Source organism: Urocitellus parryii, chromosome 9, assembly GCF_045843805.1.
Source record: "Urocitellus parryii isolate mUroPar1 chromosome 9, mUroPar1.hap1, whole genome shotgun sequence".
Classification (NCBI taxonomy): Eukaryota; Metazoa; Chordata; class Mammalia; order Rodentia; family Sciuridae; genus Urocitellus; species Urocitellus parryii.
The window spans coordinates 31,405,954-31,432,081 of NC_135539.1; the positions used below are offsets into that span (position 1 = coordinate 31,405,954).

The window sequence follows — 26,128 nt, forward strand, 5'->3', positions numbered from 1 at the left end:
GATCTGGTTCTGAAGATAACATTGGAATACTCTCTCTAGGGGCTAATTAATAATACAGAGTTAATTCTTACAGTCCCTGATTTGTTCATTACAGAATCCAGGTCTCTGTAGCCCCTTTCTGTGCTACTCTTTTGAGAAGACAGTCTGAGTGTCTTCTTGCCCAGTTGCCACTTTTATGTTTTTTTTCCCATTTTTTTCATATTATAGGAATGGCAGCATGTAATTCCCACACTCAATCTTGTTGGTGCTTCAATTCTATGAACCACACAAAATAGCATGTCAGGAGATTTTATATGGACCAATAGAAAGAACCGTGCATTTTCCTACATTTCATTTACTCCCATGTTTTATTAACTCACTGTCTTCCTTTCATCATGAGCATATTTGAGCTATTCTTATTTCTCTTTTTGCAACTCAGATATTAAGATGCCTTGCTTCAATGCACTTACCTTGACTCTATATCGAGGCTTGTTGTTTAAGTAGAGGAAACGTTTTATCACTTGCTTCAAAACCTACAGGCTATTACTTTTATCTGGTGCCTTCCTTCTATCAAAATTGAAGTGAGATAGGTGGACTAGATAAAGGGTAATGAGAAGCAGGAGATGGTACATGATAAGGGAAGAACAGCAGAGTGAATATGAACTAACTTTCACATATATGAATATATGTAAAATACATATATGATTATACCACATACATGGATATTCCACAAGGAACCTCACCATAATGTATATTCACAAGTTTCTATTTTAAAAAGCCTAAAAGTAAATAGTAGAAAGATCAGTAGAGTAGAAGAAAGAAAAGAGAGAGGGAGGAAGGAAGGGAAAGGGAAATACTGTGGACTGAATTGGGACAAATTACATTCCATGCTTTGTAATTATGTCAAAATTAATCCTAAAGTTAGACATGAATAAAAAGAAAAAAGATGCAACACATTCTGTTTTATGTCACTTGCATTGAATATTGATTAATACAAATCCTAAACTCAAGTTGACATAGTTGTGTCTGTAACTCCTAAGGAGTAAAAGACCCCTCATGCTTGTTATCACTATGTAATCAGTACACTTCTTGGAATGCAGCAGGCTCTCATAAAATATTTCTCAAACAATGAATAAATCATATAAATGCCAAGACTGCCTAAATTAAAACTATATTCTGTCATAAAGGGAGGTACCAGATAAAAGTAATAGCCTGTAGATTTTGAAGCAAGTAATAATATGTTTCCTCTACTTAAACAACAAGCCATGATACAGAGTCAAGGTAAGCTCAGTGAAGCAAGGCATTTTAATATCTGAGTTGAGAAAAGAGAAACAGTATGAGTGTCTTCTTGGCTAGTTGGCACTTTCTGTTTTTTTTTTTCCCCATGTGTCTTATTATAGAAATGATAGCAGGTAATTCCCACACTCAGTCTTGTTGGTGCTTCAAAACAAGAAACAGGAATAGCTCAAATATGCTTATGATGATAGGAGGGCAGTGAGTGAATAAAATATGGGAGTAAATGAAATATAGGGAATGCACTTTTCTTTCTATTGGTCCATATAAAATCTCCTAACATGCTATTTTGTGTGGTCCATAGAATTGAAGCAACAACAAGACTAAGAATGGGAATTACCTGCTTCCAATTCTATAATATGAGACATGAGAAAAACAGTAAAGTGGCCACTGGGCAAAAAGACACTCAGATTGTCTTCTCAAAAGAGTAGCATGGAAAGGGTCTACAGAGACCTGGATTCTGTAATGAACAAAACAAATCAGGGACTGTAGGAACAGTTACTCTGTATTATTAACTAGCCCCTAGAGAGAGTATTCCCATGTTATATTCAGAACCAGATTCCCCAAATTACCCAGTTCCCCCACCCCTGCAAACAAACTTCAAGTACAGCACCATGGGATACTCATTTCAGTGAACATGGCACAGACTAATTGGTATCTTGGGTAATGGTGCCCAGAAGACATCCAGTGTGTCTTCTGAGTGGGAATCCCTGATTCCACCAGGTCCTCAGATTTCTATTCACCTCTGCTGACATACTAGGTCCTGAGGACCTGGAGGATGTTTCATCCTCATGGAGCATGCTCCTCTTCCCTCATGACTGGCTCAGGTCAGGCCAGTCTGGCCTCTTCTTACCCTGTTGATTACTGTTGAGGAAACATCTCTGAGGTATGGAAGAAGCTTAGTAACTGCATAACACATACATACTTGTATGTTACTACTAGGGAATGAGGATAAATCTATAACGAGGTTGCTATAGTGATCCAAAACCACAGAGACTGCAAAGAGGATTTTTGTTGGACTCTGGGAGCATTGAGGATAAACCTGCTATTATGTTTAGTCTCTTACTCAGGTAAAAAGAATGGCCATTCCTATTTTCCAAGCTCTCAATCTGGTAATGGAAGGAGGTTCAAATATAAGTTCAGAGTCAAGAGGAAACATATGCACCACCAAGTCCCATCTAGTAGGGGCCATATGTGTTCAGTTTTACTTAATCTGTCTGACAGGGCTCAAAATAATGGACTCAGATTTTGAGAGGGTCCTAGAACACCATGTCCTATTTTTTGTGTGATGCTCCATCACTAGGATAATTAGTGGAAACCATGATGAGTGAGCTGGAAAAATATTCTCTCTGTAATTCTACTAGAAGATGCAGCTTCCAGGGTTAGAGGAGGAGTCTGAGGAGTACTTCAGCAAGTGCTTGTGTGGAAGACCAATAGCCAATGTGTGGCTGGGAGGATGTTCTTCTCTCTCCATTTTACTTCTGTACACAAATCTCTGCAGAGCAAATTTCAGGTAAGATAGTATTGGAGCTTGAGTTGTTCAGAAGCTTTTATTAGAAACTAGGGCATTGTGAGATTATCCTTTAATCAATGGTGACATTTCATCAGCACATGAGGATTCTTCCTGAGAAGATAGAGAAAAACATAATTTAAGGGGTATAAGAACGGGTTGCCTAAGGAAGAAAGAGAGAATAGAGCCAGATCATGGAAAACTTATGCCAAGGGGGTTCATAGAGATAGTCAGAAACTAATGAAGAAAGAGAAGGAGATGTGTTTGAGTAATTATGTAGAAAAGATGTGTGCAAATCATGTCAACTGAGCTGAAGTAATCAGGGGAACCAGGATTGAAATTGTTCTCTTAGTCCACAGAAGCTGAGCAGGAAGTAACAGTGTGACACGACTGACATTATAATCGTAGAGCGAACCTAGGACAGAAGAAAAATAAATGTGAACTCGTTTTTACTGGTAGAGTTGAAATTTGATTATAATGAATTAAGTCCTGTGTTTTTTTATTTTATTTTTGAAGTTTATTTTTTATACTCACATAATTATTTTTAATTACTGGTATTTACTCTTATAATTGTCATGAGCACGTTCCTTCATTGGTGGTGGTTCTTTCCTGTTAATGAACATCAATGAATCAGAATATGTGAAACTACAGGAAGATATTTAGGAGGTAAAACACAAGAAATGATATAAGGCTCTACTTAGTTTATGACTTTTTTGAGTCTAATTTCCCCCATGGAGATCAACTTCTCATTCTGATTAGTGTTTGTGAGAGAACTGGAGAGAGGGCAGATTGGCAAGTGTGGCTGAATCAATGTGAAAACCCTAGTTTTGTCAGCATTTTATGTAACCTGTTGTCTCACAAATCAACCCAGGACATAGGTATGGTTGCTTTGGTTTGTGTCAGCACAGCACTCATGCATTTTTAAAAAATTTTGCTCAATGTTCAAATAAAGACACATAAGATATCCTTCTACCTAATATGATATGACTATTCTATGTATAATCTAAGATGTCATCAACTTTTCTCAAGTAGGGTATATAAAATATACAATCTTTTCCTCATTAAGGGAAAAAATCCTTTTTTGTATGTTGTGTGATATTTATTCTATTTCTATGGATTCATACTCCTTCATTTATATCTAGTTATTTGAGATATGATCTTAGGTATTATTCACACCTCATGTTTGATAAGAGGATGACAATGAAATAAACACTTAATTTGTGTAATATAAATATACAAATTCTTATCACCATTAAGAATAAATGCACAAAGTATGGCAGTTTATGTTCCTGGGGGTTGTCCACATGGTCATTACTGGTGTTTATAAGTATCCTATTTCACTCCACAGTCCATACTGCCTTGCTTCACAGCTTGTCATTGTTCATGGTCAGTTGATTGACCCAAACCTTTCAGCTGCTGGATAATTAAAAATAGAGAAAAAACTCTTCAAAAATGTTTGATTTGATCAAAAGAGCTGATCGCCATGTACACAGGATCCCATATTTCTAGCATCACACTTTGTCTCCACTCCCTATTTCCCTAGGGCCTGAGAAGGGACCATGTGGCTGAGGAATCAGACGTCTCTCACAGACTTCTTCCTTGAAGGGCTCTTCGATGACTCCCCAACCCATCTTTTCCTTTTCTGCCTGACCATGGTGGTCTACCTTGTTGCACTGAGTGGCAACACCCTCACCATCCTCCTCATTTGTGTGGATCGTGGGCTTCACACCCCCATGTACTTCCTGCTCAGCCAGCTCTCCCTCATGGACCTGATGCACATCTGCACAACCATCCCCAAGATGGCTACCAACTATCTGTCTGGCAGCAAGTCCATCTCCTTCATGGGCTGTGCCACCCAGCACTTCCTCTATTTGTCTCTGGGTGGCGCTGAGTGTCTTCTGCTAGCTCTCATGTCCTATGACAGGTATGTTGCCATCTGTCATCCTCTGCGTTACACTGTGCTCATGAGCAGGAAGGTGGCAGTGATGATGGCCCTCACCTCATGGTTGGGGGCATCTCTGAACTCCCTAATTCACACAGTCATCTTGATGCACTTTCCCTTCTGTGGGACTCAGAAAATACACCACTTTTACTGTGAATATCCAGCTGTTGTGAAGTTGGTATGTGGTGATGTCACTGTCTATGAGTCCACAGTGTACATCAGCACTATTGTGCTTCTCCTCCTCCCAATAATCCTGGTTTCTACATCCTATGGCTTCATCCTGCACAGTGTCATTGAGATGCGTTCAGCTGGGAGTAAGAGAAATGCCTTTGCCACTTGCAGCTCCCACCTCATTGTGGTGTCTCTCTGGTATGGTGCCTGCATCTTCTCATATATGAGGCCCAGGTCCCAGCGCACTCCACTGCAAGACAAAGTTGGTTCTGTGTTCTATAGCATCATTACTCCCACTCTGAATCCTCTGATTTATACTCTCCGGAATAAGGATGTAGCTAAGGCTCTGAGGAGAGTGTTAGGGACACCAATCACCTAGTAATTGCACTCGCAGTTGTCTCAAACAGAGAATGGAATAGAATAAGCTCCTTATGTTGATCTGAATAAACCTTTCAAGAATCCAGGTCTCTGATTCTCTTTGTATACTGCAAGAAATCGGTGGCTTATGTATAACTTCACTGTTTTAACTTGGTCTCAGGCATCCAAGCATCATGAGGCACATTTCACACCCCCTAGAGAACTAGGGAGAAAGATTAAAAATCTCTCCAAGGAAGACTTGCAAAGTTCAGTGACACTCCAACAAATATTAAATAAAGATATAAGGGCTTTTCCCATTAATATTTTCATCCACAATATAGATATAAATGATGCCACTCAAGAGTATTTATGAAATATAAAATGAGAAGATCTTGCTTAATTAATATCAGAAGCATGGGACATGAAGTGAAGGGTCTTGAAAGGAAGAGTGAGAGATAAGTAATGTTGTTAGATTTGTAGAGTTTCCTGAATCAGTAAGTTTTTAGAAGGGAAGTATTATTACATACAAATAATAGTACCTGTACATACTTTTTGTATAATATGTATATAATTTCAAATTTGTTTTAATTAGTTCTACATGACAGTAGAATGTGTTTATACACTTTGATATGTCATACATAGATGGGATATAATTTCTCATTTTTCTGAGTGTACCTTTTGCAGAATCATATTGGTCATGTAGTCACATATATACATACAGTAATAATGTCTGTTTTTTTCTACTGCCTTTTCTATGACTACGTCCTCTTTCCTCGCCTCCCATCACTTCCCTCTACCTAATCTAAGGTAATGCTATTCTTCCTTAGTGTCCTCTGCCTAATTGTGAATTAGCATCTGCATATTAGGGAGAACATTTGGCCTTTGGTTTTGTGAGATTGGCTTATTTCACTTAGTATGATTTTCTCCAACGTCAACCATTTACTAATAAATGGCATAATTTCACTCTTCTTTAAAGCTGAGTAATATTACATTGAGTATATATACCACATTTTCTTAATCCATTCATCTATTGTGGGACACCTAGGTTGGTTCCACAGTTTAGCTATTGTGAATTGAGCTACTATAAACACTGATGTGCTGTGTCACTATAGTATGCTGATTTTAAGTCCTTTGTGTATAAACCAAGGAGTGGAATATCTGGGTGAAATGGTGGTAAAATACATATATTTGACAAGTATTTACTGAGTAAAGTTTTTACTGCTCTGATCTATGTACTGAGTCATATATTTAGAATTTGCATTTATGAAATTTTTCATTCTTTTTTAATACATATTTTTAGTTGTTGATGGACCTTTAATTTATTCATTTATTTATATGCAGTTCTGAGAATAAAACCCATTGCCTCACACATGCTAGGTAAGTGCTCTACCACTGAGCCACAGCACTTTCTCCAAAAATTTAACATTCTTTAAACATAAATTCATGATTTATTTTGTCTGTATTGGTCCTGCCAAATCAATTAGTGATATTATTATTTTTTAATTTCAAAGGTTGAAAATACTTTTCTGTTTTCTGAGAGTCTCATTATTTGGAATCATAACTCTGTGGATTAGAGTCTGTCACTTGCTACCACTGTGAAATATAGCAAATTAGTCTCTCTAGTCACATTGGTCTCAGGACTTTATCTAGAATACTTGTTTTATTTGAGATTATGAGTTGAGAATATTAGTTCTGAGCAGATATGGATTCCAGGTATTAGAAGGAAAAAAACTGTGTTGAAATGATATTGGAATGATGAGAAAATAGTGGGAGAACCCGTCTTGAAGTCTAAGTCCCCATATTCACCTACTATAAATTGTGGGCAGCCACAATGAATTACTACACCTTCCAGTCATGATGCCTCAGATTCTGACCAATTACTGCATTCACTGTGGTTTGGGTGGGATCTAGCTCAGAGCAAGTGTTCTTCTTTGTGGGATGTTCCCCTAGGGTTGAATTTCAATCACCTTTCCCTTGTATTCTTGCTCCTTTTGAAGGTTTTTGGATAGAACTTTCTGAACAAGAGTCCCCCCAATGACAGCTCACCTCTGAACCTGTTCCCTCTCTCTCCTCAGCCTCTCCTGACTTTCTCTTGCTCTCCCTTTTGGAGAGTCTGAGGCTGAGGGCTGGGGAAGCCATCATGAAGATTGTCTAAAAATAAATTGTGTCTATGTTTTATCTGGTGTCCCTGCAAATTCACATCAGTGATCTCAAGTTTAGCTGCCCATGCTGATGGGGGTGCCAGGTGGCACCTAGAATCAGGGACTGCTCAGAGTGAATTTCCAGGTAGACTGAGTGAATGTACTTTCGAAATTCATTGAACTGTGTTTTGGGGTTGTAGAAGAAGAAAGCATTCTGAGAGTCAGAGATATTAAAGAAATAATGGGGGCTTTTTTGCAACATGGCGGCCGGCGAGGAGGCAGCACTTTCAATACCTCCGCAGTAACAGGATCAGAGAGACCCATAAATACACCTACATGCCACCTGCTGAGGAACTTCTAGCAAAATTCCGCTGAAAGGAGACCTGCCAGGAATTAATAAGTCTATTGGAGGGGTCAGTTTGTCTCAAACGAGTGAATCTCGGCAACGCGGAACAGGGGCACAATCCTGCTGGCCGCTGCCGAACTGCTGTTGCCCACGCGTCGCAGCGAACATAGGAACGGCCGCTGCCTGACTGGGCCCCCCACCTGGCTCTGTGAACTGCCTCTGGTGGTTCGGCGCTGCAAACGACATGTGAATAACTGCCGCCCGGTCTGCAAAAGGCCCCGCCCACATGGCAAACGGGCCCCGCCCGCCCGGCTCTTCGAACAGCCCTGCCCGCATGGGGGGATCAGGAGTGGCGTGGGACCCGCCGCGCTGAACTCCCGGCTTCTGCTCCCATTAGTGCTGACAACTGAGGTCTCTTGCACCAGCTTTCGGGGGCGTGGCTACCAGAGGGCAAGCAAATTTGCTGGGGGTTCTCAGCCCCAAGCTCTACAAACTTAGGGCCTCAGGGAATGGCAAACAGGGAGAGTGTGCCCAGGCATCCATGAAAACAGGGCTCACAGGAGCAGCAGACCTGGTGTGTAGCCAGTATTGTGGCGAGCATCACCAGTGAGCGGGACCTAGCTCGAGGAAAAGTGGGGAAGTTAGTAGATACAAGAGAAGGCCCTAGGCACTCAGGATTGGAGACCCGCCCAGTCTGGGAGGAAGAGCTGCTGCACAGTGACAGGCTCCCGCCTACTGAGAGGAAAAGCTTAGCCCAGTAGGCACAGCTCCACCTAATGGAAGAATAGTGAATCAAACTCTAAGACTGCATTTATTAAATTTGTTGTTGTTGTTGTTGTTTTAAAAAAAATTTAATTCATTTTATTTTATTTTATTTTATTTTATTTTTTAATTTTAATCCTCATTTTTATTATTACTATTATTATGTTTAAAAATTCTTTTTAATCTTCTATTTTTTTTCTTTCTTCTTTTCTTCTGTCTTTTCATTTCTTTTCAATTCTCTTATTCCCCCTTCCTTGAATTCTACCTGCTTACTCTCATTCTCTTTGGTGACTTCTTCCCTTCCCTGCTAATACCTTTCCTCCCAAGCATCAAATAAATTTATAGGAGTAAACAGTAACTCAGCACTCAAACAGAACAAGAAGCAAAATGAGCAGCATGAAAAAGCAAAGAAGAAAAGGAGTACAAACAATGCAGGACAGCCTAAATATTCAGGAGGATATAGAGTCATCAGAAAAATGGTCATATAAAGAACTCAAGGAATACCTTAGACAAATGGAATGGAACCTTAAAGAGGATACGTGACAGCAAATTCAAGCAGTGAAAGAACACATTGAGAATGAATTACATAAACAGATAAAAGAGGAAGTTAAGCATCTTTATCAGGAGATAGAGATTATAAAAAAGGATCAAACAGTAATCTTAGAAATGAAAGAAATTATAAACCAAATTAAAATCTCAAATGAGAGTATCACTAATAGAGTGGAGCAAGTAGAAGCCAGAACGTCAGATAATGAAGACAAAATATATCATCTTGAAAAGAGTTTAGCCAACTCAGATAGGCTGGTTAAAAATTATGAGAGAAACATACAAGAGATATGTGATAATATAAAAAAAAACAAATTTAAGAGTCATCAGGATAGAGGAAGGGATAGAGATTCAAACCAGGGGAATGACTAACCTACTAAATGAAATAATTACAGAAAACTTTCCAGAAATAAAAAAGGAAACAAATATACAAATTGTAGATGCATACAGGACAATGAGCATACAAAATCACAGTAGACCAACGCCAAGACACATTGTTATGAAATATCCAATATACAGAACAAAGAGAAAATATTAAAAGCTACAAGAGAAAGGAGGCAGATTACATTCAGGGGTAAACCAATAAGGTTAACAACGGATTTTTTATCACAGACGCTGAAAGCGAGAAGATCCTGGAACAACGTATTTCAAATACTGAAAGACAATGGATGCCAACCAAGAATTCTGTATCCAGCAAAATTAAGCTTCAGGTACGACAACGAAATAAAAATCTTTCATGATAAACAAAAGCTAAAAGAATTCGCAGCAAGAAAACCAGCATTGCAAAGCATCTTGACAAAACACTACACGAAGAATAAATGAAAAAAAAAAATAACCAAAGCCAACAGTGGGAAGTACCTCAGTAAAGACAGATGGAGGGGGGAAAGCTAATCATGGAGAAACAAACTAAATTTTAAAAAAAGAGATAAATAATCAAACATGGCTGGAAGTACAAACTATATATCAATAGTAACTCTAAACTTTAATGGTTTAAACACTCCAATAAAGCAACATAGCCTGATAACATAGATTAAAAAACCAAATCCAACAATATGCTGCCTCCAGGAGACACACCTGATTGGAAAAGACATACACAGGCTGAAGGTGAAAGGTTGGGAAAAAATATACCACGCACACAGTCCTCACAAGCAAGCAGAGGCGGCCATCCTCATATCGAATAAAATCGACTTCAAGACTAAGTTAATCCAAAGGGATAAGGAAGGACATTATATACTGTTAAAAGGAACCATTAAACAACAAGATATAATAATTGTCAATATTTATGCACCAAATAATGGTGCTGAGAAGTTCATAAAACAAATTCTCCTCAAGTTCAAGAATCAAATCGACCACAACACAATAATTTTGGGTGACTTCAACACACCTCTCTCACCATTGGACAGGTCCTCCAAACAAAAGTTGAATAAATAAACTATAGAACTCAATATCACAATCAATAACCTAGATTTAACTGACATATATAGAATATATCAACCATCATCAAGTGGATACACTTTTTTCTCAGCAGCACATGGATCCTTCTCAAAAATAGACCATATATTATGCCATAGGGCAACCCTCAGTAAATATAAAGGGGTGGAGATAATACCATGCATTTTACCTGACCATAATGGAATGAAACTGGAAATCAATGATAAAAGAAGGAAGGGAAAATCCAATATCACATGGAAAATGAACAATATGTTACTGAATGATCAAGGAGTTAAAGAAGACATAAAGGAGGAAATCAAAAAATTCTTAGAGATAAATAAAAATACAGACACAACCTATCGGAATCTATGGGACACAATGAAAGCAGTTTTAAGAGGGAAATTCATTGCCTGGAGGTCATTCCTCAAAAAAAGAAAAAAACAACAACAAATAAATGAGCTCACACTTCATCTCAAAGCCCTAGAAAAGGAAGAGCAAAACAACAGCAAATGTAGCAGAAGGCAAGAAATAATTAAAATCAGAGTGGAAATCAACGAAATTGAAACAAAAGAAACTACTGAAAAAATTAACAAAACTAAAAGTTGGTTCTTTGATAAAATAAATAAGATCGACAGACCTGTAGCCATGCTAACGAAGAGAAGAAGAGAGAGAACTCAAATTACTAACATAAGGGATGAAAAAGGCAATATCATAACAGATGCTACAGAAATACAGAAGATAATTAGAAATTATTTTGAAAACCTATATTCCAATAAAATAGAAGATAGTGAAAATATCGATAAATTTCTTAAGACATATGATTTGCCCAGACTGAGTCAGGAGGATACACACAATTTGAACAGACCAATATCAATGGATGAAATTGAAGAAGCAATCAAAAGACTTCCAACCAAGAAAAGCCCAGGACCGGATTGGTATACTGCGGAGTTTTACAAAACCTTTAAAGAGAATTAATACCAATACTTTTCAAGTTATTCCAGGAAACAGAAAAAGAGGGAGCTCTTCCAAGTTCATTCTATGAGGCCAACATCACATTGATTCCTAAACCAGACAAAGAAACCTCAAAGAAAGAAAACTACAGACCAATATCTCTGATGAACCAAGGTGCAAAAATCCTCAATAAAATTCTGGCAAATCAGATACAAAGGCACATCAAAAAAATTGTGCACCATGATGAAGTAGGGTTCATCCGTGGGATACAAGGATGGTTCAATATATGGAAATCAATAAATGTTATTCACCACATCAATAGACTTAAAAATAAGAACCATATGATCATCTCCATAGATGCAGAAAAAGCATTTGACAAAGTACAGCATCCCTTTATGTTCAAAACATTAGAAAAACTAGGGATAACAGGAACTTACCTTGACATTGTAAAAGCTATCTATGCTAAGCCTCAGGCTAGCATCATTCTGAATGGAGAAAAATTGAAGGCATTCCCTCTAAAATCTGGAACAAGACAGGGATGCCCTCTATCACCACTTCTATTCAATATAGTTCTTGAAACACTGGCCAGAGCAATTAGACAAACGAAAGAAATTACAGGCATAAAAATTGGAAAAGAAGAACTTAAATTATAACTATTTGCGGCTGACATGATTCTATACCTAGAAGACCCAAAAGGGCCTACAAAAAAACTACTAGAACTAATAAATGAATTCAGCAAAGTGTCAGGATATAAAATCAACACACATAAATCAAAGGCATTTCTGTATATCACGACAAAACTTCTGAAACGGAAATGAGGAAAAACACTCCATTCACAATATCCTCAAAAAAAAAATAAAATTCTTGGGAATCAACCTAACAAAAGAGGTGAAAGATTTATATAATGAAAACTACAGAACCCGAAAGAGAGAAGTAGAAGAAGATCTTAGAAGATGGAAAAATATACCCTTTTCATGGATAGGCAGAACTAACATCATCAAAATGGCGATATTACCAAAAGTTCTCTATAGGTTTAATGCAATGCCAATCAAAACCCCAATGGCATTGCTTGTAGAAATAGAGAAAGCAATCATGAAATTCATATGGAAAAATAAAAGACCCAGAATAGCAAAAGAAATTCTAAGCAGGAAGTGTGAATCAGGCGGTATAGCAATACCAGATTTCAAACAATATTACAGAGCAATAGTAACAAAACAAGCATGGTACTGGTACCAAAACAGGTGGGTGGACAAATGGTACAGAATAGAGGATACAGAGACTAATCCACAAAGTTACAACTATCTTATATTTGATAAAGGGGCTAAAAGCATGAAATGGAGGAAGGATAGCATCTTCAACAAATGGTGTTGGGAAAACTGGAAATCCATATGCAACAAAATGAAACTGAATCCCCTCCTCTCGCCATGCACAAAAGTTAACTCAAAATGGATCAAGGAGCTTGATATCAAATCAGAGACTCTCCATCTGATAGAAGAAAAAGTTGGCTCCCATCTACATATTGTGGGGTTGGGCTCCAAATTCCTTAGTAGGACACCCATAGCACAAGAGTTAATAGCAAGAATCAACAAATGGGACTTACTTAAACTAAAAAGTTTTTTCACAGCAAGAGAAACAATAAGAGAGGTAAATAGGGAGCCTACATCATGGGAACAAATTTTTACTCCTCACACTTCAGATAGAGCCCTAATATCCAGAGTATACAAAGAACTCAAAAAATTAGACAATAAGACAACAAATAACCCAATCAACAAATGGGCCAAGGACCTGAACAGACACTTCACAGAGGAGGTCATACAATCAATCAACAAGTACCTGAAAAAATGCTCACCATCTCTAGCAGTCAGAAAAATGCAAATCAAAACCACCCTAAGATACCATCTCACTCCAGTAAGATTGGCAGTCATTATGAAGTCAAACAACAACAAGTGCTAGAGAGGATGTGGGGAAAAGGGTACTCTTGTACATTGCTGGTGAAACTGGAAATTGGTTTGGCCAATTTGGAAAGCAGAATGGAGATTCCTGGGAAAGCTGGGAATGGAAACACCATTTGACCCAGCTATTACCCTTCTCGGACTATTCCCTGAAAACCTTAAAAGAGTGTAGTACAGGGATACTGCCACATCAATGTTCACAGCAGCACAATTCACAATAGCTAGACCGTGGAACCAACCAGATGCCCTTCAATGGATGAATGGATTAAAAAATGTGGCATTTATACACCATAGAGTATTACACAGCACTAAAAAATGACAAAATCATGGAATTTGCAGAGAAATGGATGGCACTAGAGCAGATTATGCTAAGTGAAGCTAGCCAATCCCTAAAAACAAATGCCAAATGTCTTCTTTGATATAATGAAAGAAACTAAGAACCGAGCAGGGAGGAAGAGGAGGAGGAAATGATTAACATTAAACAGAGACATGAGGTGGGAGGGAAAGGGAGAGAAAAAGGAAATTGCATGGAAATGGAAGGAGACCCTCATAGTTATACAAAATTACATATAAGAGTTTGTGAGGGAAATGGGAAAATAAACAAGGATAGAAATGAATTACAGTAGATGGGGTAGAGAGCGAAGATGGGAGGGGAGGGGAGGGGGGATAGTAGAGGATAGGAAAGGTAGCAGGATACAACAGTTACTAATATGGCATTATGTAAAAATGTGGATGTGTAACCAATGTGATTCTGCAATCTGTATTTGGGGTAAAAATGGGAGTTCATAACCCACTTGAATCTAATGTATGAAATATGATTATTCAAGAGCTTTGTAATGGTTTGAACAACCAATAAAAACATACATAAAAGGAGTATAAGAGTGAATACATTAAATGAAATGAGATAGTGATTATATCAGTTATGGCACATACTATAAAATTTGAAAACACAGAAATGCACACACACACACACTCACACACAAACACACATGCATACACACAGAGTCATGGTGCCATATCTGAGGAGAATTAGTTTTAGCATTGGAATAAACCAAATCCTGGGTGTTGAATTCTCTTATAAAAATAATGCGAAAATACTTGTGTAACATATGCACATCCTGAAATATATTTTAAATCATCTCTGGATTGCTTATAATAACTAATAATATTTAAATATTATATAACTACTTATTATATTAGACTGTTTAGGGGAAACTGACAAGAAAAAAAGTTTATGAGTTAGTTGAAATTATAGATGCAAAAAAGATACATACACGGTGAGCACAGAACACACCTGTAATCCCAGCAACTTGGGAGGTGGAGACAGCAGGATCCCAAGTTCAAAGCCAGCTTTAGAAATTTAGTGAGGCCTTAAACAACTCAGCAAAATCCTGTCTCTAATAAAATACAATATAGGGGTATTGATGTGGCTCAGTGGTCGACCACCTATGAGTTCAATAACTGGTACCCCGCAAAAAAAAAAATACATGCAGAGGTTGAATGTATATATTATCAGGTGCTAGCAAAAATCAAATATGATACAATCTAGTTTAGCAAAAATATCTATATGTGCATAGAAATATGTTTATGAGAACATGATCATATTATTAATTCATGATTATTTAAAGAATTTAACAAACTAAAAAGTTTCTTCTTGGCAAAAGAAACAATTTGTGAGGTGAATAAAGAGCCTACAGCTTGGGAGCAAATTTTGACCCCTCACACATTAGATAGAACATCAATCTCTAGGGTATATAAATAACTCAAAAGTGAAGCACTGAAAAAACAAATAACCCAATCAATAAATGGGCCAAGAACCTTAACAGACATTTCTCAGAAGAGGATGTACAACCAATCAATAAGTAGAGGAAAAAAATCTCATCATCTTTAGCAATTAGAGAAATGCAAATCAAAACTACTCTAAGATATCATCTCACTCCAGTCAGAATGGCAGCTATTATGATGCCATTATAAGTGTTGGCAAGGATGTGGGGGAAAATAGTACACTCATACATTGCTGGTGGGACTGTAAATTGGTGCAGCCAATATGGAAAGCAGTATGGAGATTCCTTGGAAATCTGGGAATGGAACCACCATTTTACCAAGATATCCCTCTCCTTGGTTTATACCTAAAAGACTTAAAAACAGCATGCTACAGGGACACAGCCACATCAATGTTTATAGCAGCACAATTCACAATAGATAAATTGTGGAGCCAACCTAGATGCCCTTCAGTAGATGAATGGATTAAAAAAAATGTGGCATATATACACGATGGAATTTTACTCAGCATTAAAAGAGAATAAAATCATGGCATTTGCAGGTAAATGGATAGTGCTGGAGAAGATAATGCTAAGTGAAGTTAGCCAATTCCAAAAAAACAAATGCTGAATGTTTCTCTGATATAAGGAGGCTGACTCATAGTGGTGTAGGGAGGGGTAACATGGGGAGGAATAGACAAACTCTAGATAGGGCAGAAGGTTGGAAGGGAAAGGGAGGGGGCAGGGGACTAGCAGGGATGATGAAATGTGATGAACATTATTATCCAAAGTACAGGTATGAAGACAGAATTGGTGTCAACATACTTTATAACAAACAAAGATATGAGAAATTGTGGTATATACGTGTACTAAGAATTGTAATGCATTTCATTGTCATTTATGTTTAAAAAATCAATTTAAAATTTTTTAAAAAAAAGAATTTAGGATAATGAATGGACCCAAATTCATATCATTTTGCAAAAAAGTGTTATATTTTATAACAAGAAAACTGCTTAAAATACAAAGACATATATGAAAATAATTACATAGCTACCTGCATGTCATCTATGATAAAATATACAAGAACATGCTTGGATAACCCTAGCCCAGGGTGGTTCCCTTTCCCAGAGGCCCTGTACCTTTCAGGGCGGAACTCCTCAGACTCTGGCCAGAGCTGTGGGTCTCGATGAAGAACATAGCTTGATATCATCACCACTGTCCCCTTCCTCATGCGAGGAAAAGTAACTAATAGAATATGACAATTACAGTGAGGAAAAATATGTGAAAGTCACTGTTACCTTTCTCTAGAAAAGTCACATGTCTATTTTTCAAGGAAATAGAAAAGAGGAAATAACCCATTATATATCAGTTTTTTCTTGAATAATCCTGATTTGAGTATATATATGAAATTTAGAGATAACATTACATCATGTAAAAAATGTTGGGAGAAACTGGTAACTTCCATCTCAGTACCACCAAAAGAAGGATAAGATTCGATGGCAACATGTCACACAATTTCAGTTTCAGAGAACATTCTAAGGAGGACAGGAAGCCACTCTCAGCTCCACCCCTTGTTGCTGGCCAGTCTCCTGGTTGTTCTTCAGGGCTTCGTTGTGAGCTCTGAAGAAGAGGCTTTGTGCCCACTTCACTCCAAACCAGCCATGCCAGCCCCAGAGACCAGGTGTCTTCATATCCAATAGACTCCCTGTTTAGGCAGAGATGTGAGGACAGCAGGAACATGTGGCTAATGCCTGGTGTGACATTGGAGAGGACACAAGGTAGAAGTAAAGTGTTTGGTTAAGGAGCCAGAAAACCTGACTCATCCCTTGGCTGCTTCTCTCTAATACATGACTAGAGTGTGAAGATGTGTGGATCAGAGCAGAATCGGCCTGCCCACCAAGCCAAGGCACACTCAGCAGACAGCCAGGCAGGAGCTCATGCCACAGCTCAGCAGAGACAATAATATGTACACTGGAGTGACACATGCTTACACTTCCTAGGTATCATCATGGTAACTGGTAATGGATACAACTGAAACTACACTCTTTTAAAAATTCCTTGTAGTTTTGGGAATAGCATTTTCCCCAAAATACTGTTTTCTCCTTCATTTGTCTCTTCAGATCCTTCCAAATAGAGCTGGTGAAAAGAATTAGTGACTATATTTTGGACAAAGTTTCCTAGGAAGTGACGAGGAGGCAGTCTTGTTGAGGCTCTGCCTCTCTCCTCCTTCTCCAGGTACCATTTACTCACCTTATTGGGCAAAGCCGCTTCAATCTCCTGCTGCAGTTTGGTCTGGACATCAGGATTGGTGGCCAGTTCATACAAAATGAAGGAAAGAGCACTGCTAGTGGTCTCATAGCCAGAAAAAAATGAAGATAATTGATTGGGCCACAAGCTCCAGATCAGACAGGGCTAATGGAAGAGGAAACAGAATTTAGGTAAATCCAACAAATCAAAACATCAGAGTTTAGATGAAGAGAAATCCCATTAAAATGCACCGATCACTAGGCAGGACCATGGAAAAACAATTCAGAGGCATTCTCAGAGTGGTTTTCACTTTCGTGTCTATCTGATAGGGGAGACAAAGGAAAACTTTTTTTAATCCAGTTTTCCTGAGATCTATACCATTCTTGGACTTGGCTACTAACTGTGCCATTCTCAGCACCACCAAAGATAGGTAATTTCAAGAGATACCATTTCTATCTAAGATACACAGTATGATCAATATGGACTTTTAGATACCTGGACCCTGAAATAAACATGGTCCCTGTGCCAAACATGCAATTCAAGGTAAATAAAAAAGAACGCAAAACAAGTGTTTGAAAGGTCTACAGAGTTCAGATTTATTAATGATGGTTTTCTATGATGATGTTATGAGAACATTTAATTATCAAATCTTTTATCCCAGTGAGTATGAACCCCATGAAATAGAACTATAAAGTCAAGGTTCAGGCCAGGTACAGTGGCACACACTGGTAATTCCAGTGGGAGGCTGAGGCAAGAGGCAATATCAGCAACAGTGAGGCACTACGCAACTCAGTGAGACCCTGTCTCTAAATAAAATACAAATTAGGGCTGGGGATGTGGCTCAGTGGTTGAGTGTCCCTGAGTTCAATTCCAGGTAACCCTTTCTCCTGCACCAAAAAAAGTCAAGGTTTGGATCTTGGCTGTTTGCATTCGTAGTTATTAGCCACATGTGAATGTTTAAATTTTAAACTGTTCCTCAGTGGCACTAGCCACATGTCAAGTGCTAAGAAGGCACATGTGTTTGGTGGTTATTTTATTGTAGAGTTAAACTTCAGACTGTTTCCTTCATCACAGAAAGCTGAATAAAACTTGGTATATTCATACAGGATAGATAGATGGATGGATAGATGGATAGATAAGTAAATAGATAAATAGATAGATATATAATATGTACATGTGAACATAAAAATATGTACACTGGGTCTGGGGTTGTAGCTCAGTGGTAGAACACTCACCTAGCACACGTTGAGGCACTGGATTTGGTCCTCAGCACCACATAAAAATAAAAGTATTGTGTGCACCTACAACTAAAAAATAAAAATATCTTTTAAAAAATATGTATACTGGAAGGCTGTAGTAAGTCCAGTCCTCATCTCTAGAATTAATTGCTCAACATTCAGGACTTTCTTCAGATGGTTGTCAAGGCAATAGCTACCTCAAATTAGAACTGCAATGGGAGTATTTGAGTATTACAGAAATAAGCAATAAATTAGAAAAAAAATTTGAAGGAGAGAGAAAAATAGTTTATATCACTGGATGTGATGTATGTAGAAGTATTTCATGTTAATAGTGTTGTCTACCGAGAGTATCTAAAAGCAAAAATCCACAAGATGATCACAAATTTTGATTTCTAAATTCCATTAATTGCCAAAACAAAAACAAAAAACAAAACTGTCATGAGAAACAGAGCAGAAACCTAGAATATCTTAAATCAGAAAGCAAGAAAATACTTAGAAAATAAATGAGAAGGGCACAGAATACACTGTATACTGCTATAATGTGGTTACATGATGTAGAATGTACAAGACCAAGAGCAAACCCTAAGGAAATCTATGTACTGTGAATGATAGAAGTGTGTAAATACAGGTTCCTGAACTGTGATAAATATAACTCTCTGGTGGTGGATATTAGGAGTGAAGCAGTGTATTCAAGACTACATGGAGAACCTCTATGTTTTTAGTTCAATATTGCTATAGCTAGAATAAACAGAAGCTACTTTTAAAACAATCATTAAAAAGATGACAAGAATAATAGAGGACTCAGGAGCCTACATGAAAGGGACTCCAGTGGACAAATATGGGAGAATTGAGCATCAAAATAAAAATAGTAAGAAAATAAGTTGAATAAAAATACCATGCTAGTGAAAGAAATACTTGTTTATATCAGCTTCAACATTTGAACATGGCTCTAGGTGTACTTCTCTAGAAAGTTCCTCAGGCTACTGTATATGATATGGAAGCATGCACTTTCTGCAACTAGGTAGAAATACTCTTCTTCCTGGAAAATCTCCTGCACATTTCCAGAACAATCCTTCTCTCTGTGTTTCCCATCAGTAGATGAGGTAGCAACCTTGTTTACTTTTATGAGACAACACATCTTTGGAATTCTGAGAATTTACCATGAACTGAAGAAAATCCACCCGATGCTAGAAACAGAGAGATTTCAAAGATAGAAGGTTAAGTATGAAGTCAGAAATAAATTAAGAGTAAATAACTTATCTTCCCTTCTGAGACTATGACTTCTTCAAGTACAAAAGTCCAGCTGGAGTTTCCTAAGTCATCAGTGAAGAAAAGCATCCATATACAAACTTTGGAGAGTAAGACGTTTCCCTGAGTGAAAACTGGCTGTGGTGTCCAATAGCTACTGGCCTTTGCTCTCCCTACTTGTGAGCTCCTGTGGATTCTGAACACAGCCTCCTGGCCAGAGAGTGGCTGGCTTTGTCTCCTGTTGCATTTGTTTGCTTAGGGAGAAGTTCTGGACTTCAATATTTTGTTTTACTACCTTAATTCTTCACCAAAGATGCCACAGATTAATCTCCTACCATTTTTAGAGCTCATCATCAGATTTTGGGCAAGCTTCTTGAATGATCCCACCATGCTTGAAGCTATGAACTTTGCACTGACACCTGGAGGGCCCAGCCTGGCTCCTTGGCCTGCACACATCCTTGTGCTGGCCTTTTCAGACATGAGGAAAAACCTTCACCTAAAGAACCCCATGCCTTTTATGAGGGACCAGACAGTAACGGCTAGCCTGAGGATGCCTTCTGTGGAGAGTTTGTAAAGTGAGAGGTTTGGAAATGTAATGATTCTTGACCATATAAAATCTGATGAAATTAAAGCACCAGGAAAATAATTTTTATGTTGAAATTTTATCTATTGAAGAGAAGGTATATGATAAAACATTTTTCCTCTATTTAAAAAAAATCATTTCAACTGATACATAAAAACATTAAGTTATACATATTAACAATGTACCTGATTACTTTGATATATGTATATGCTGTTTGATGTTTATGTCAGTTTAGACACATCTTTAATTGCATTTATCATTTCCTGATGGTGGATGTTTTCAAAATCTATTAGGCTCAATTAATAAGAACAATTTTAACATAGTGCTGCAATAAACATGGGAGTGCAGATGTCTCTTTGACATACTGATTTCATTTCCTGTGGTTATACACCTAGTAGTGAGATTGCTGGATCATACGGTGGGTCTGTATTTGATTTCTGAGGGCCATTCTCACAGTTTTCCATAAAGGCTGTCCTAATTTACATTCTACTCAACAATGTACAAGGACTCCTTTTTAGAGCATTTGGGACTTTTTCTAACAGCAATATTTATTTCTTGACAAACTAAATTCAATGCCCATTATTTAATTGTAAATGCTTTCTCTCTGATTCATTATTTTTTCAGTATTTGGAATATATAATTTTATTTATTTAAGTCTTTTTTTTTACTTCTTTTTAGTTATATGAGAGTAAAGTCTATTTTGACATAATTATAAAAGCATGGAATATATCTTACTTTAATTCAGTTCCCTCTCTAATTCATTTTTGTTTCTCAATTACCAGATGCTAAATTCTTTATTCTCCCCAAATGAAAACCCTCTACTACTCTCAATCAAGAGTTCTGCATCTACCTTTCAAAAATATACAAAGAAGTATAGAATTCATACACCCATGGGCAAATAAATTATCAAACCTTCTCTGTAACCACAACCAGATTTTACCTGTTGTTTCTCTTGAAGGCGACTTTCTTTCATTCTCTTTATAGCTTTCTTTAAAAAATTTGTGACATCCTTTAGAAATAGAGAGATATTCATTGCCTCATAAATTGGAGTAGGGAATGGAAATATTACTGCAGGGGAAAGAAAAAACAAAGGACACTTCAGTGAAAAATGTAAAATTTACCTGGAGCAATTACATCTTTTCTACCAATCAGAAAAGTGGAAGTCACAAGGGTTCCTAAAGAGGAACTATTTCTGTTGGGACAACTGATTGAGCTCCAGGCCACTGGCTGAGCAAGAGGATGTCATATACAGGGCCACCACCATACCAGTGAGATCACTGGCCCCTTCTGCCTCTGTGGAGTGACCAAAGGAGCAAGATGAAAACCCTGACCCCTTTCTCTTTTATGTACTGGAATAGAGTGTCTTTGGATAAAACTAGGCTTCAGTCTGAGGTTGCAGTTAATCATGCTCTTCAAGAAAGAGCAGTCAGGATGGGACCAACAGAACATGTGTTTCTCAAGCCCAAGGGAGGAATCCAGAAGGCATTATTAGAAAGAAAATTGGGAAACTTGGGCAAATTGGGAAATTGGGCAAATTGATCAATATATACCTAAATAAACATTGGATGAAAGGAGAAATATAGTGAAATAGATAAAGTATTGAAAGGAAAAAAGGAGGCATAATATATCAAACTTATGAAAAGGAGAAAAAGCCATCGTTGCTCAGAGGGAAATTCTTATCTATTAAATAAAAATAAAGATTGCAAATGAATTATCAAACTTTACATAATAAATCATGAAAAAAAGAGCAAATTAAACTTAAAGGAAACAGAAGGAAGAAAATATTAAGAACCAAAGTGGAAACTAATCAAATAAAAAATAAAATCAATAGAAGAAATTAATGAAAACAAATGCAATTCTTTGAAAAAAAAAAACAACAAAATTTGCAAAATAATAGCTAAACTGACCCAGAAATAGAAAGGCTACAGTTAGTAGCATTCAAAATGAAAACTGGGGAAATACTGGCATTATAAACATAGAAAGAATTATAAAGATGTTGTAACAATCAGATTATCATAACAATTATACAAATTACATAAATTAAATAGAAAAATTCCTAAAAAGACACAAACAACAGAAACTGACACAAAAAGTAATACAAAATATATATTGACATACATAATGTGATGATACTAAATTAGAAATTAAGAACTTTTCTACAAAGTGAAGCTCAGGTCCAGATGTTCCATGGACAATTCTACCAAACATTAAAAGAACGAATACCAATTCTTTACCTCTTTATAAATATTCATAGAAACACCTAGTATTTTCTAAATATATAATACAGTGAACACTTGTAAAAGATCCTAAAATACCCATGTTAATTTAATCCTAAAACTTAACACAAAGATAACACAGGAGAACCACAAACTGATATATCTTATAATTATGGATGCAAAATCTCAACAAAATAATTTGTTGTTCTTCTTCTTCTTCTTCTTCTTCTTCTTCTTCTCTCTCTCTCTCTCTCTCTCTCTCTCTCTCTCTCTCTCTCCCCACTTATCTATCTCCCCAAAGTCTCTTTCTCTCTTTTCTCCTGCTACTAGCCAACAACTTTTGATTCCTCTTTTATGCTTCCTAAGATCTAATAACTATATATCCTCATCTTCTAGCTCCTTAACATCTCATCCTAAACCCGCCCCCCCCCCATTCTCTCTTTGTCCACCATTATAAACTGCAGGTCCTTTTGCAACCTACTGTTTACATTGTTAATAATAATCAAACTCACCATTTCTGTCTGTTGTGACAAAACTGTAAGCATCTCAATAGAAGCTATTTAGTTTAATTAAGCCTGAATATTGTTTGCATTGGGATATGTTAATATTGATCTCCTCCTTAAAGGAGAGGTCATGGAATTCTGCAGGGACACTATAAGTCTATTGGAAAAAAACTGTAATACCTTATATCTACACTGCTAAAGGGAAAGACACACAAACAATGTGAAAAAAAACAAGGGAAGAAAGTGCCCCAAACAAACAAAGATACATTACTAGAACCAATGGCCAGCACAGCAGAAGACATGTCCAAGAGGAGTTCAGGATGTATTTAATTAAAATGTTCTATGAATTAAAGGATGATATAAGAAAGCAAACACAGGCAACAAAAGGTCATTTCAATAAAGAGCTACACACCAAATACAGGAAGCAAAAGATTACTTCAATAAGGAGATATTCTACCAAAAAAAGAAAAAGAAATCATTGAGATGAAGGAAAGTAAAGTTGACCACACAGTGAAGATGGTAAGAAACCATGAGCAGAACATTCATGAATTATAAAAAGGCCAAATGTAAGAATTATTGAGATAGAAGAAGGCATAGAGTTCCAAAACAAAGGAATGAACAATTTATTCAATGAAATAATATCAGTAACTTTTCTAAACCTGAATAATGAATTGGAAAATCAAATACAAAAGGCTTACAGGACACCAAGTGTACAAAATCACGACAGATTCTACACCAAGGCACATAACAATGAAAATGCCTAACAAACAGAATAAAGAAAGAAATTTAAAAGCCACAAAAGAAAGGAATCAGATTACATATAGGAGGAAATCAATTAGGATCTCTGCAGATTTCTAAACCCAGACCTTCAAAGCTAGAGTGTCCAGGAACAATATAAACCAAACTCTGAAAGAAAATGGATGCCAATCAAGAATCTTATATCCAGCAAAATTAAGCTTTAGATTTCATGATAAAGTGAAAACCTTCCATAATAAACAATAATTAAAAGAATTTACAACTAGAAAGCCTGGACTACAGAATATCCTTAGCAAAATATTCCATGAAGAAAAAATGAAAAACAACAATGAAAATCAGCAAAGGGAGGAAGTACAATAAAGGAAAAGCCAATCAAAGGAGAAACTAAGTCAAGTTAAAAACCAAAAATAAAGCAAAAATGTCTGGAAATATGAACCATGTTTCAATAATAACCCTGAATGTTAATGGCCTAAACTCATCAATCAAAAGACATAGTCTGGCAGATTGGAAATTTTAAAAAACCAACAATATGCTGGCTTCAAGAGACTTATCTCGTAGGAAAAGACATCCACAAACTGAAGGTGAAAGGTTGGGAATAAATATACTACTCACATGGACTGTGTAAACAAGCACAGTTTTCCATCCTCATAACAAATAAAGTAAACATCAAGGCAAAGTTAATCATAAGGAATAAAGAAGGACATTTTATACTGCTTAAGAAAACCATTCATCAACAAGAAATAACAATTATAAATACGTATGCACCAAACAATGAATTATGGGCTAACAAGAAAAGGCCAAATGTAATAGCCATCTACATTCATCAAACTCTTCTCAATTTCAAGAGTAAAATAGACCACAATACAATAATACTGGGTGACTTTAACACAACACATTCGCCACTGGATAGACCTTCCAAACAAAAGCTGAACAAAGAAACTATAGAACTCAATAATATAATCAATAAATTAGACTTAAGAGACATATAGAGAATATTTCATCCATCAATGAGTGAATACACTTTCTTCTCAGCAGCACATGGATTCTTCTCTAAAATAGATCATATATTATGCCACAAAGCAACTCTTAGCAAATATAAATAGAGATACTATCCTGCATGCCATTTGATTATAATGGAATGAAATTAGAAATTAATGATAAAATGAAAAACAGAAAATACTCCAACACCTGGAGACTAAATAATATGCTACTGCATGAGCAAGGGATAGCAGAAAACATCAGAGAGGAGATTCAAAAATTCTTAGAGGTAAATGAGACCACTGATACAACATATTGAAATCTCTGGGACACTATGAAGATGGTACTAAGAGGAAAGTTCATTGCATGGAGTTCATTTCTTTAAAGAAGAAAAAGTCAATAAATAAAGGACCTAAAATTACATCTCAAAGCCCCCCAAAAAAGAATAATCAACACCAAAAGTAGTAGAAGACAGGAAATAATTGAAATCAGAGCTGAAATCAATGAAACTGAAACAAAAGAAACAATTTAAAAAATGACAAAACACAAAGTTTGTTCTTTGAAAAAATAAATAAAATTCACAAACCCTTAGCCACACTAATAAAGAGAGACAAAACTTAAATTACTAAAATCTGTGTTTAAAAAAAGGAAATATCATGATGGACACATCTGAAAAACAGAAGATAATTAAAAACTATTTAAAAAAATTATACTCCAATTAAATAGAAAATATCAAAGACATAGACAAAATTCTAGAGTCATGATCTACCCAAACTGAATCAAGCTAATATACACAAGTTAAACAGATCAATTTCAAGCAAGAAAATAGAAGACACCTTCAAAAGCCTACATACAAATAAGAGCTCAACCAGTCAGATTCTCACAAGACCTTCAAAGAAGACCTAATGCCAATACTCCTTAAATTATTCCATGATAGCAAAATAGGGAACATTTCCAAACTCATTCAATCACTCTGATTCCAAAACCAGCCAAAGACACATCAACAAAAGAAAATTTCAGACCAATATCTTTAATGAACATAGATGCAAAAAGTCTCAATTAAATTCTGGCAAATTTATACTACCAAAAGTGTTATACGGATTTAATGTAATTCCCATTAACATCCCAATGACATTCTTCATAGAAATAGAAAAGGCAATCATAAAATGTATTTGGAAAAATAAGAGACCAAGAATGGCTAGCAATCCTTAGCAAGAA

General features: G+C 36.6%; 1 protein-coding gene and 1 pseudogene across 1 annotated transcript; one reads left to right on the forward strand and one right to left on the reverse strand.

The window, feature by feature from the left end:
* The first annotated feature begins 4,341 nt into the window (after window positions 1–4,341).
* On the forward strand, window positions 4,342–5,274 carry LOC113177269 (olfactory receptor 2AE1-like). The gene has a single exon (XM_026381805.2). It carries the CDS (start codon window positions 4,342–4,344, stop codon window positions 5,272–5,274), a length of 933 nt encoding a protein of 310 aa, XP_026237590.2.
* Window positions 5,275–7,817: 2,543 nt separating this feature from the next.
* The window catches only part of LOC144256966 (cytochrome P450 3A5-like), a 37,692-nt pseudogene continuing 19,381 nt past the window's right edge, over window positions 7,818–26,128 (reverse strand).